General features: G+C 45.0%; 1 protein-coding gene across 4 annotated transcripts in view; it reads left to right on the forward strand.

The window, feature by feature from the left end:
• The window catches only part of RBBP8 (RB binding protein 8, endonuclease), a 110008-nt gene that overhangs the window by 20208 nt on the left and 75431 nt on the right, over positions 1-14369 (forward strand). For all 4 annotated transcript variants that reach the window (XM_040354063.1, XM_040354065.1, XM_040354061.1 and 1 more), the window contains exons 2-3: positions 4555-4764; positions 10985-11027. In XM_040354063.1, the coding sequence (XP_040209997.1) occupies positions 4647-4764; positions 10985-11027 (161 nt within the window). In that variant the 5' untranslated portion in view covers positions 4555-4646. The remainder of the gene's footprint in view (positions 1-4554; positions 4765-10984; positions 11028-14369) is intronic.

Genomic DNA, 14369 nt, shown 5'->3' on the forward strand with positions numbered 1-14369 from the left:
TTCCAGCGGACTGTTTTAAAGCAAGTCCAGGAAACAGTTGTCCGCTGGAAACCTGTCCGATCCGCCCGAAAATGGTCCGATCGGGCCTACACACGGCCAAACATGTTTGCTGAAACTGGTCCGTGGACCAGTTTCAGCAGACATGTTTGGTCGTGAGTACGGGGCCTAAGGCTTCCTAGCTAACTACCCACACCACATGGATACTTATACAGGTTTAAAAGCCAAGATAAGCATAATTCATATATAGATTAGCTCCATGGAAGGTTGGTGATAAACATAACACCCACTTGTGTATTTTTAAGTAACATATCCACCCACTGTCTTGACGTAGGACTTTCAAGAATAGATGTAGTCTACACTACAACAGATGTACTGTCCTGTAACTGACCTTGTCTGTCCTCAAAGCTACCATGTTTAATCAATGATTCAGAAACATTTATCACATAAAAATATTAATGAATTTAAAATCTAACACATACGCTGGACTTTTTTGTTGCACCCAGCTAGGTGCCTACCATTCTTTCATTTTCAGAGGTAGACCTTAAAAACAGGGACCCTTCCTCATTTGAGGAGACCCGCCTTACAGAGGAACCAATAATTCCTTCACTGTTGCATTTGTATTCTTTGATAGGAGGATCTTCCAATCCTCCAACAGTGGAAAAAGAACCTATAAACTACCTTTTCTCAAGCTCAAAAAGATAGAATTATACTCTTTGCTCATAAGTCCTCAATAGTGAGCAGGGGGGCTACAAACTCCTCAAAAGATCCCGTAAAGGATCGGGTGACATTCAAGACTCTCTGCCTCACCCACAAATGCATGCAAGGAAACGCGCCACGAGAAAATAAAACACTACACCCCAAATCGGGCCCTCCGATCAACTAATCAGAACCTCCTCCACATCCCCAAGTCTCTCTACAAATCTAAAGGAGAACTAAGATTCGCAGTCCAAGGACCACGGTTATGGAACGCTCTACCTACAGAAATTGGGATGGAAGAAAACCACCGGGCCTTCAGAAAAAAACGTAAGACCCATCTATTCTGAAGCATGGCTAGACGACGACATTGGATACAGCGCTTGAGGCGATTTAGTTTGCATTTGTAGCGCTATACAAGTTACTCACGAGATGGTATCAAACCCCTGCAGTGCTTCAGACATCAAGTGTCTGCTGGCGCTGTCGGGAGTCTGAGGGTACCCCATTTCATACTTTTTGGAAATGCCCCAAGTTGAATGATTTTTGGGATATGGTCGAACGTACTGTTGAAGTTCTAATGGGTGTGTCTCTTGGGTGATATCCAATGGCATATCTGTTCCATGACACTCCTTTTATCTAACAAAAGATACAAAAAATTTACTGTTAAAACATCAACGGATGCGAAGGCTTGTATCCCAGCACTTTGGAAGAGTACAGTCCCCCCGAGTAAATCTCACTGGTTTAGCTAGAATTATTGAAATTCAGGAAATGGAAGACCTTACTCTGTCAATGAAGGAACAGAGTAAAAAATATTGGAAGATCTCGACCCTTTTTTTTTTATAAAGACCAGTTCTCTCTGGCCTCACAGGAGTAATTTCCTGCCACCAGATCTTTGCATTGCCCTGTGGGACCTCTGGAGAGTCGTCAGCTTCCCTGCCTAAAAACTCGTACACACAATCAGAAAATCGAATGAAAAATACTGCTTTCAAAGCGATCGTACAATAATCTGATCGTTATTACTTTTATTACACAGCTTTCGACCAAAATTATCCGAAGGGACAAACGCAAGAATTTTTCTCTTATGATACCAGATTGTACAATTTTCATTTAATCAGCACAGTTTTTGTCCGAAAATACAATACAAATGTAATTCAACACATTGGGGTTGATTTACTAAAGGCAAATCCACTCTGCATTTGAAAGTGCACTTGTAAGTGCAGTCGCTGTAGATCTGAGGGGAGGCTCTAAAATGAGGGGAAGCTCTGCTGATTTTATCATCCAATCATGTGCAAGCAAAAATGCTTTTTTTTTTTTCTTGTATGTCTTCCTCAGATCTACAGCGACTGCACTTCAAAGTGCACTTGTAGTGCAAAGTGGATTTACCTTTCATAAATAACCCCCATTATATCACTTCATAATTTTTATTCTGTCTTCCAAGTGTTCCCGTACTTTAGTAGCCTGTTCTTTTTTGATATGGAGACTAGCATGCAAAAATGTCTCTCACAACCCCCTCCCCCCCCAAAAAAAGTGTCCCAACATGGTAGAGGAACTCTTTTGGGTAAAGGTCCACTTTAAGGTTAAAACTTTTGCTTTTAGAACCACTTTAATTGCCATGATGTGGTGGATTGCATCACAATCATGCTGTGTTGGTAAAAGACAACTTCATGTTTCACTTTTTGGTGCACTCCATCCACTGCAGTGAGGATGAGCTCAGGTGTGTTCGCAACCGCATGTACAGAGCAAGCCAGGAACTGCACAGTGCTAATCACAGGCAGTGAGACATTTCCCAATCTCTGCAGCCGCGGATCCGCAGTGCCGACTTCCTGGCGATTGCGAACACACCTGAGCTCATGCTTGCACTGCAGCGTGGTGGTGTAAACTGGTGTTATAGGGAGTAAGTCTTTTTGCCTTGTCTTGCGTTGGGTCTGCTCCAGTGTTAACTTTGACGTAAAATTTTCAGTTTTGTTTTAGTCAGTCTTTTGACTTTTAGTTTTTAGTCGTTTTAGCTATTTTAGTTTTAGTTGTATTTTAGTCATCTGAATAGTTTTTGTTTTAGTCTACTAAAATCTCCAGTACATTTTAGTGGACTAAAATCTAATGGGTTTAGTTAAATTGTACTGCATTATTTAAAGCGGGGGTTCACCCTATTAATAAAAAAAAAAAACATTTTTCCTCTAGCATAAAATGAGGCATAGTAGCGCGAGCTACAGTATGCCTGTCTTTATTTTTTTAGCCCCGTACTCACTGTGCAATCGTAGAGACAAGATTCCGACTCCCCTCGGGGAATGGGCGTTCCTATGGAGAGGGAAGGTGATTGACGGCCGGCTCTGGCACGTCACGCTTCTCCGGAAATAGCCGAAATAGGACTTGGCGCCTGCGCATAGTCTGTGCGCCGGTGCCGTATAGCGCCGTGAAGAGCCGAGACCTGTTCCGGCTGTCTTCGGGGAGCGTGACGTGCCAGAGCCGGCCATCAATCACCTTCCCTCTCCATAGGAACGCCCATTCCCCGCGGGGAGTCGGAATCTTGTCTCTACAATTGCACAGTGAGTACGGGGCTAAAAAAATAAAGACAGGCATACTGTAGCTCGCGCTACTATGCCTCATTTTATGGTAAAATTTTGTCATGGAGGGTGAACCACCGCTTTAAGCATTTCTCTAGATTTGCCGAACTCTTTATATAATAGAGTAAAAATTATAGATGCGTCAATACTGTTTCTTCCTTTTTTTTTTTTTGGAAAATTTGTTTACAAATAAAAAATAATAATTTTGCACCTTTTTCAATGTGAAATATGTAGGCTCCATGCACACAGAAGCTGATAAACTGCAGTTTATTGGCATTTTTTTTTTTTTTTTTTAAAGCCCATAAAGTGAACTCTGTTAGCCTATGGGCGTTTTTTAGTGTTAATGAGCTTTGGAGTTTATTGGCTTTTTTCTGAACACCCGAAATTTGCGTTCAAAGTGACGTTTTTCGGTGGAAAAAAAAAACGCTAAACGCTGGCACCAGCGTTTTTTCGCGTTTGTTTTTAATCCATTTTCAATGGATTAAAAAAAAAAAAGCTAAAAAACTCTACAACGCTATTGCAAAAACACAAAAAAACTTTAAAAAGGCTCCCTGCAAAGCTACTGGCGTTTTTTTATAGATTTTTTTTGTTCGCTTCTGTGTGCATCGTATGCAGCCTTAATGTGTAAAATATTAATGAACATGGCAAAAAAAAAAAAAAAAAGTTTTATTTATTAATAGTTTATAGAACACAAATGTCGAATTAGAAAAGGTCTACAGAGCAGTGTTGATTTTGATTATCAAATTTAAATTTGGTTTTAGTCATAGTATTTTGACTAAAATGCCGTTTTAGTAGTATTTTAGTCATCTGAATTGTTTTAGTCGACTAAAATAATGTTAAGTTCGCCGACAAAATTAACACTGGTCTGCACTGGGCAAAGCTGTGCCACACAGACGTCAAAGTACCTAGTGTGAACAGCCCCTGAATGTACTTGTGTTTAGTATGTATCTAATCTGCTCCTACACACACAGTACTCTATTTTCCCTATACAGCTAGAATGCACTAAAACGGAGGTAAACGCACAGTGTGAATTATATAATCTAAAAACATTACATGAGTTTAGATATTTATCCCATAATTGCAGTTATTGATCCCGTCAGTGACTTTCACTTCCTGTTTTTTTTGTTGGCTGTGATCTATAGGCTCATCCAGCCTGCAGCTTAATCCCACTTACCGGGCTCACTGAAACAAAGGGAGAGGCAAATCTGTCACTTGACCTTCAAAACCGAAATAAAAATGATTGTTCCTGCATGTTTCACTTCCTTTTCATCTTTGATATTGTTTTATTATTCAATTCCAGGTAGGAGGAGGTACATAAGAAAAAGGATACTCAATAATGGCTATATGGCTTGAACAGTGTAACCAAAAGTGATTGGAGCAAGTCTTTTTACGATGAATGTATCTGGAGGCAGCTGCAGCAGTCCCAGCTCTACTGACAGTCTCCCTGCTGGTGACTTATTTAAAGACCTGTGGACAAAGCTAAAGGAATGTCATGACAAGGAGCTTCAAGGTAAAAAACATAATTGGGGGAAACATTTTTTTTTGCCTTTATTGTTGAGTAGTTTATGAAATGATTTTTATGCCTCCATGTGTCAGGCTTTGTTTATATTTTGGTTACAGGCAGAAAACTAGCATCTTATTGTTTTATTAAGAAAGTTAATGTTACAACTAAACAGGGTTTATTGTACCTCGTACAGTCATGTGCACAGATCCATTTAATGCTGAAACTAAAGTGCAGGTATATGGAAAGGGCAGGCTGACAGAAATGTGTTGGCATTGGTTTCCTTACTACTTTTTGGATGAGCAGTTTGTCCTGGTTCCCTTTTAGTGTTGAACCGAAGACAGATATACAGGGCAACTTACTGCAGCTATGCAATAATTCATAAATAAAGTGCTTGTGCTGTATTATTTGACCCCCTGTAAGACCTGAAATACCTGGTTGATCCTGCCTGGCTATGCCCTCCCCTCTGTAAACTGACCATGGTTTATCATGGCTGCTGAGCCCTGACACAGTGGTCTGTTTACGTGCCTCCATCATCCGCAGCTCTGTCTCCTGTGTCCTCTCTCTCCCCCTCCCTGTCAGTTCTGTATGTGTGTGAGAGCCGCTCCTCCCCTCTCCTGCTTAGTATTAGTATACATTTAAACTTTAAAAACTGTTATGCAAGCCCCTCTCTTGTATCCAGACATAACACTTGGTGTGTGTGGAAAACGGTGCTTCTAAATACAATTTTTGCAGATCTTAGCACATCGGTCACGTGACTTCCCAGCTGACATCAGTGGGAGACCTCGGCTCCTCCCGCTAAAGCCCTGGATTGTAGTAGAAGAGTGTCCGGGAGTCACGTGACCGGCCCAGAGAGACCTGCAAAAAAGGTATATGGAAACTTTGTTGGCAACACAGACTTGCACTGTGGGTTATAAAAGAGAGGGGCTGGCAGAGTAAAAAAATGTAGGTTAACAAACGCTTTAAATGTTGCTGGTATAAGTATTGTACATTTGACTTGGTATCGGACTCCTGCAATCCCCTATACAGCCGCATGCAGAGTGAATGGCAGAGGACTTTATCATTCTGCTGCTGTTCCTTCATTGTCCAATCAGAGAATGGGGAGGAAGAAATTACGCTACTGTATTATTTAACCCTTTCGCTGCCAGTCCCTGTGCTCCACTTACTTACTCTTACTCTACACTCAGGTGGCCAGACCATTTTTGCAATTTTTCCACCCACCCAAGCCATTTATCCACATAAAAGCGCATGTTTTCATCTGCCTAGCGTCAGGAGAGCTTGGCCTTTTTCTGGAGTCCTGTGCTCTGTAGATTTTGGGGATTTTTTTTTTTGTGTTTCACTGTGTAATGCACGTGTACGGCCGCCATTTTGCCGGAGCCGCGGCTCTATACATTGGCGGCCATTTTCCTGTAGCCCGCATGCTGTTTTTTGCATGTCGGCGGCCATTTTAGAAATTCTTTGGCCTCTAGTGCCTGAAATAACGGCGCGCACACTGCGGCTTCTCTCTGAGGGGAAAGACACAGCACAGACAGCACTCTTCTCTGCTCAGCGGCACAGCCTGTCCTGGGTGGTGAGTCCCCGGGGGTCCCTGCTCTCTGTTTTAGCCAGGAGGGTGGACAGCATGGAGGCTGAACCACCAGGGCCCTCATGTGAGGCTTCTTCCCCACTCATGCCAGACTTAACCCTTAGTGCCCCTGCTCCTGTGGCCTCGTTGGATGCTGTGACGGCAGTCCTGGAAGCATTTGTTGCCAGGATGGAAGCGGCTAGTGGCCAGAAGGGGGGTAAAAAGCACCCCCTCCCTGAGCCTGCTTCTGGGGATGTCTCTGATGCAGAATCAGTTACTGCTTCTGCTTTTGACCACAGTTCTGTCATGTCAGAGGATGCAGACTTAACCCACGGGGACAGTGAGGATGATTCTGCTTCAGGGTCAAAGCAGGATAAGGAATTTGTTGAAGCTCTTATCACTGCGGTGCGGGATAGTCTAAAACTTGAGGATTTGGCGGAGGCATCAGACATGCCGGTCCCTTTTGGGTTCCGCAAGCCACCCCGCACCGCAAAAGTGTTTCCTTGTGTTCTGTATCTGGACGACTTGTTATACAAGGAATGGGAACGGCTGCAGAAAGCTTTTACTGTACCAAAGTACTTTGCGGTTCGTTACCCACTTTTTTTGGAAATCCTCCCCAAAATGGTATCTCCTCCATTAGTGGACCCCCCTGTGTCCCGCATTTAAGGACCCCGCAGACAGGAGAGCTGAGGCTGTGACCCGCTCGTTATTCACAGTGGTTGGGTCGGCAGTGAGACCGGTTTTGGCCTGGGCTCTGGTGTCACAGACTCTCACCGAACAGTCTAAGTCCATGGTGCAGGAGCTGGAGGCGCAGAAGGCTTCTGAGACCTGCGTTGACCTGGCCGACCAGTTGGTCCAAGGTCTAAAATTTGTTTGTGAGTCAGCCCTGGAAACGCTTCCCTTGCTTTCCAGGGCCTCCGCCTAGGCTATGGTATTACGCCGCCTTGTGTGGCTGAAGTGTTGGTCTGCGGACCAGTCCTCTAAGAAGTCCCTGGTGGACTTACCCTTTAAGGGTGAACGGCTTTTTGGGGCTTCCCTGGATCACATCATAAAGGATGCCACAGGCGGTAAGAGCACTCTGCTCCCGCAGTCTGGGAAAGTGAAAGGAGTCTCGCCGTAGGCAAGGGCCCTCATTTACTACCCCCAAGCGGTCTTTTCGCTCGCCAAGTGCGACAGGAAAACGTTTTCAGGGTGCTAAGACGTCCACTGAAGGACAAAAGCGCACCTGGTACTGCAAGCCTGCGGACAAGCCTGCCTCTGCCTGAAGGTTTGCCCCCGCCCACACCGCAGGTGGGGGGCCGGCTTCGCAAATTCGCGGCTCGGTGGAGGTCTCTTCTTTTCGACCGTTGGGTTTGCAAAGTAGTTTCCTCAGGGTACAAGATATAATTTCTCTCGTCCGCCAAACAGATTTTTTCCCTGCTTCCTCCGGGTCACCTGAAGGATCTGTCAGGGGCTGTCCAGGATCTGCTGGTCAGAGGAGTGATTGTGCCGGTTCCCTCACAGGAACGCTTTCAGGGGTTTTACTCCAATCTGTTTGTAATCCCCAAAAAGGACGGGGTCCATCCAGTCCTGGACCTCAAGGCCCTCAATTGCTTTGTCAAAGTACAAAAGTTCAGGATGGAGTAGATACGCTCAGTAATAGCAGCGCTCCATCAGGGGGATTTCCTAGCGTCCCTGGACATCAAGGACGCGTACCTGCACATCCCCATATGTGCAATACACCAGAGATTTCTGCGTTTTGCGATCGGAGAGGACCACTTTCAATTTGTGGCCCTCCCGTTCAGCCTGGCCTCGGCACCTCAGGTTTTTACCAAGGTGCTCGCCCCGATTCTGGCCCTGCGGCGGCAGCGCGGGATCGCTATCGTGGGATACCTGGACGACCTAAGAGCTTCCTCAAGCTCAGAGTTAGAAGAGGAAGTGTCTATCACCTGTCAGACCCTCCGGGAATTTGGTTGGCTACTGAATATACAGAAGTCAGTACTAGTACCGTCTCAGCGGCTGGAGTATCTGGGGTTGGTCCTGGATTCTTCGGAGGCAAAAGTTTTCCTCCCAGCAGAGAAGCTGCAGACTCTGCGGTGCAGCAGTTGGTGACCCAGAAATGGGCGTCGCTTCGCTTTTGCATGAGAGTACTGGGTCTGATGGTGGCCTCTTTCGAGGCAGTCCCGTATGCCCAATTCCACACTCGAGTGTTACAGAAGGAGATTCTGTCACGATGGAACAAACTTCCTTCGTCTCTGGATTACCAGATTCGGGTGAGTCGACTGACCAAGTCCTCCCTAGTGTGGTAGCTGACGTCTCCGGTGCTCCGGACCGGGAAATAGTTTCTGCCGTGTCACTGGACAGTGATCACAACGGATGCCAGCCTCTCCGGCTGGGGGGCGTCTGGGGTGTCCAGTCAGCCCAGGGGCGTTGGACTCAGGAGGAGTCCCGTCTTCCGATCAATGTACTGGAGCTCCGAGCGATCAAGCTGTGTCTCTCCAAGTGGTCTCTGGGCCTACAAGGTCGACCGGTCAGAATACAGTCTGACAACGCCACGGCCGTGGCATACGTCAATCATCAGGGGGGCACACGAAGCTCGGCTGCAGCGACGGAAGTCGCGCACATCCTCCGGTGGGCCGAAAGCTACGTTTCAGCTCTGTCGGCAGTGTACATTCCGGGGGTGCTGAATTGGCAAGCCGACTATATAAGTCGCCAAAAGCTGGACCAAGGGGAATGGTTGCTACACCCAGAGGTGTTTCAGACTCTGTGCCAGAAATGGGGCACTCCAGACGTGGACCTTCTAGCGTCCCGTCTCAATCGGAAGGTGTCACGATTTGTGACCAGATCAAGGGATCCGTGGGCGGACGCGTCAGACGCGATGGTAGCGCCTTGGGGTCACTACTGCCTGATATACGCCTTCCCTCCCCTGCGGCTTCTTCCTCGCCTGCTACGCAGGGTGGAAGCCGAGGGGATACCAACAATCCTGATCGCCCCGGATTGGCCGCGCCGTCCCTGGTACGCGGACCTGGTGCGGCTGGTGGCAGACGTTCCTTGACGTCTACCCCTGAGAGAAGACCTGCTGACACAAGGTCCTATCTTTCACCCTGCTTTACAGTCGCTGGCTTTGACGGCGTGGCTGTTGAGAGCCAGGTGTTGAAGGACCGAGGCCTGTCGGGCCCGGTGATTTCTACCATACTACGGGCACAGAAGTCCACGTCACGAAAGATTTACCATCGTCCATGGAGGGCCTACATCTCTGTGTGAAGAGATGAAGTGGCACCCTCGTACATATGTGGTGTCACGAATTTTGCTGTTTTTACAGCTGGGAGTGGATCAGGCTCTAGCCTTGAGTACGGTGAAGTCAGATCTCAGCTCTAGCTGTCTACTTTCAGCGACCCTTGGCATCGCACTCTTTGGTGCGTACGTTTGTGCAGGGGCCCCTCCTGTGCGTCCTCCGCTACCTCCATGGGACTTGAATTTAGTTCATACTCTTTCCATTTTCGGATGATGGATAGAACAGTGTTCCGTGAGATGTTCAAAGCTTAGGATATTATTTTATAACCTAACCCTGCTTTAAACTTCTCCACAACCTGACCTGTCTGGTGTGTTCCTTGGCCTTCTTAAAGCAGTTTGTTCACTAAGATTCTCTTAACAAACCCCTGAGGGCTTCACAGAACAGCTGTATTTATACTGAGATTAAATTACACACAGGTGGACTCTATTTACAAATTTGGTGACTTCTGAAGGCAATTGGGTTCCACTAGATTTTAATTAGGGGTATCAAAGTAAAGAGGGCTGAATACAAATGCATGCCATATTTTTCAGATATTTTTTTTTGTAAACAATTTTGAAAAACCTATTTATCATTTTCCTTCCACTTCACAATTATGTGCCACTTTTGTATTGGTCTATCACATGAAATCCAAAATAAAATACATTAAAATTTTTGGTTGTAACATGACAAAATTTGGAATATGTCAAGAGGTATGAATACTTTTTCAGGGCACTGTAGGTTTAAAAAAACAAGACAGGTAGTTATATGCAATTTCACTGTTATAACTACAGTTCTTGTTTAGTACATGTTTTGTGTTGTAAATAATGATGTGGAAATGTAGGCATGAACTGACTGTTTGCAAAACAGGTTGTTTCAGTATTTTTTACCTTTTGTATAGAGTAAAGAAGGGTTGGAAATCCTGTCAGGTTTGCTGTAACGTTGTCACTTGTTAAAATATATCTCATCGCAAGGAAATAAAAAAACATTGACAAAGTGCTGCCACAACTTGCAAGATGACCTCTAATAGAGCTATGTTAGTTGGGCATATAACCACCAAATTTAGGCCTGGTTCACGTTAGTGCGATTTCAGATGCAACTATTGTTGCACAGAATCGCATGATAAGGGAAGGTAGATTTTTTTTTTTGATTGATATTCGTTTACATCAATGCGACGCAACATGAAGAGATTATGGAAAATGTTCCTGTATTCCTTTGGTGTGATTCTAATGCGACTTTAGCCCTATAGAATATACAAACCTTATCAAGGTTGCATCCAAGTACCACTCCATAATCGCACTGAAAGTCAGATCAAAATGATATTGCACAGTGTGAACCTACATAGCCTTTAACTACAACCAACATGGGATTGTTTACTACTGCTTGTAATATTCTCCCTTTTTTTTTTTTTATAGAACTTCTAGTGAAAATCAACAAACTGAAGACACAGAGATGTTTGTAAGTATACATGCAACTTGTTATAGCTTGATCATTAGAACTAAAGCCTAAAGTCAGACAGAAAAAATATATTAATTGCAGTGGGTTAAAAGCTTATTTTGTCTAGGGGAGAGGAGAAATGGTTTTACTTATCTGATCTTCCACTCCTCCACGATCTGGCGGTGGACTGTCCTCAGCATCATCACATTCATTGCAGGGCTATGGACCCTGCTGTGGTCTTGATGACATGGGGACCCTAGGTCAGTGGACTGTGCAGGTGCTGTGGGAAGGAGCGGAGGATCAGACAGGTAAAACATTCCTGTTCGGCATCTGTCAGGAATGTTGAAAAACTGTTGTCGAACAGTGGCTGGGTGGCGAGATGGAGAGAGACTCTGTCAGAATAAAATGTCTCAGTGTGGGGGATCCTTTCATCCACCTCGCTTGTGTGGATGAAGGAATCTGTCAATGTGTTTTTTTTTTCTTTCTTCTTCTTCTTTAAAATAGACCCATCTATGCCAGATTTAGTTGTCCTTTTATTGTTCTGCTAGACATAAACAAGCAATTTATCTTTGCAAAATGGGCAAAGCCTCTTTGCATAGGAGATTTATTTATTTTTCTTTGGATTTTGACTTTAAAGGGGAGTTCCACCCACAATTTCACTTTTTAAATATAAATACCCCTGTAATACACAAGCTTAATGTATTCTAGTAAAGTTAGTCTGTAAACTAAGGTCCGTTTTGTTAGGTTGTTACAGCATTTAGATAGTTTATAATCTAGAAATAGACCGTGGCCATCTTAAGTGTGGGCATCATGAAGCCAGACTGTATGACTTCCTGGATTTCAGCTTTGCATATCTCGCACATGCTCAGTGCACAAGCAATGTAATAGGTTTCAGTCAGGTTTGCAAGGACTACTGGGAAACATGAATGCCTATCCCAGAAACCCTTGCAAATAGCCTAGGCAAATAAGGAGGAGGAAGTAATGAAGGACTACAAAATAAAGGTATTTACAAGCAACAAATTAAATAAAAATTGTCCATTCTGAACACTATGAGATTAGAGCATGCAGCACAGACAAACATAAAAAAATGGGTGGAACTCCACTTTAACCAGTTCCGAACCGCCCACTGTACATCTACTGCGGCATGGCGGCTCGGCTGCGCGAAACAACGTACAGGTACGTTGTGCGCACCTGTGGTGATCTGATTTGTTTCGGAACCGATCACTCTACATGTCCAGGCCAGTGATTTCTAGCCTGGACCTGCTGATCAGTTCTAGCGTATGACAGACTGTCCTCTGCCTATGTAATGTAAACACGGGTAGAGGAAGTGATGTAATCTCCCCTTGTGGAGCCCTTTTCGGTTCCAGCAAGCAAGGAGAAGACATCTACTGTGAGTACACCAACACATGTAGGCACATTTTTAACCCCCTGATCGGCCCCCAGTTAACCCTTTCACTCCCTGTCACAGTGTCACCAAGTGCAGTTTTCAAATTTTTCACTCATCACTGTATTGGTATCACTTGTGACACTAAACCGCGTTAGTGACAGTGGTAGGTTTAGGGTACCCCCATATATTTCCCAATAAAGGTTTAACCCCTTGATCACCCCCCATTTAACCCTCTTACCCCCTGTTACAGTGTTACTTGTATAGTAAACAGATATGTTTTCTGATCGCTGTATTGTATTGTATTGTATTGTATAGGTGTCACATGTGATGCTAGTTTGCATCATTGTTAGACTTGCATAGCGTCAGGGTACCCGCCATATACTCTCTAATACAGGTTTAACCCCTTGATCATTAGTATATTGTACAGATCTCTTTTCTGATCACTGTATTAGTTACACGGGTGACATCAGTTAGGTGCTAGCAGCAGTTGGAGGCAGCGTCAGTCCCAGACGGCGTCAGATTTTAACCCTTTGATTGCCAATAGTGCTAACACACACGCTATACATCTCCCTTGTTTGTATAGAATCTGAACGGATCAATATCTTTGATCAGATCTATACTAGCGTCCCCAGTGTTCCCAAAAAACACCAAGTTGGCAGGATCAGCCTAGACACCTGCCAGCACCTGCCTTTAGCCCCTCCACTCACCCAACCCCACCCAAAGTGCAGGATAAATAGATCACTGTCACTTTACACAAAACTGCAGCATTGGCAGAGTCACACCTGATCCCTGCTAGCACTAAGTATTCGTTTTTTTGTAGCGATTCAAGCAGTCTCTGACAACCGGGTGCATTTTTACCTGTGAGTCACACTAGCTGTACCTGTAAATTTAGTGGCCAAAATGTCAAACAAAAGGTACACTAGCGAAAAGGCCTACAGGATACTGAACATGACAGATGAGAGCGCAGGGGAAGCCTCACTATCAGAATCGCAATCTGATTCAGGCACACTATACGAATCTATAGAGAGCAGTGGCACCCTGACAGATGGCTCTGACGACGAAGTAAGGTCAGGTGTACCCGACCCTGTTCTTCTGTTGCATCCGCATGGTTCTCATATGCAGCAGAGAGCCAGTACCAGTGCAGCTCAACCTTCTGGTGAACTGACAAACACCAGCCAAGTACATCCTGGTAGTAGACAAACCAGCACTGCAATATCACTTGGTAACGTCCCCAAAGTACAGTTGAAGCTGGTGTGGTGGCTAGCACAAATTGTGCCCTGTAGAGTTCGAACCCAGACCTATAGAGCCCACAGTGCCCTTCCTGTTGCCTGTTACATTTGCAAATCCTGATTGGCAGCCCCCCACTTCTGCAGCGCCCATATGCCTGTGCTGTAGGAGGGGATTTCATCACCACCAGTTATAAAAAAAAAAAAAAGGGCATATATGACGAAGCATAGGGGCAGGGGTGGACACTGGGGCAGATCGCCCCTATGCTTCGGCATATATTTTTATATTTAATGTTTGCCCATCATTGGAAGTGGTGGATGCATGGTGGTATTCTAATGTTGGGCATACCACCGATCTATGTGAATGGAGAAATCTGTTAGGTTCTCTTTTTTCGTTCAGCCCACAGGCTGCCTGGGGAAAAAAAAAGAACATTACAATATATGCCCAATAAGGACCAGTGATGCACTGGTATGTTGCTGGACTTTGAGTGGTAAAACTGGAATGATGCCTGCAGGTTTAGGTATCATCTTGGTATTGTTTTTTTCCAGCCAGCGGTTTGCTTTCATGTAAAAGCAATCCCAGTGGCTAATTAGCCGCTAGTCTGCTTTTACAAGCAGTGGGAGGGAACATTATTCCCCTCCCGCTATCTTCCATGGTTTTCTCAGGCTCTCCTGTCCCACTGGGGAACCTGAGAATGCAGCCGGTAGTTCCGCCAGCTGACCATAGACCTGATCTGAGACCAGAACGGC

This window comes from Rana temporaria, chromosome 5, assembly GCF_905171775.1.
Source record: "Rana temporaria chromosome 5, aRanTem1.1, whole genome shotgun sequence".
In the NCBI taxonomy this organism is placed as follows: Eukaryota; Metazoa; Chordata; class Amphibia; order Anura; family Ranidae; genus Rana; species Rana temporaria.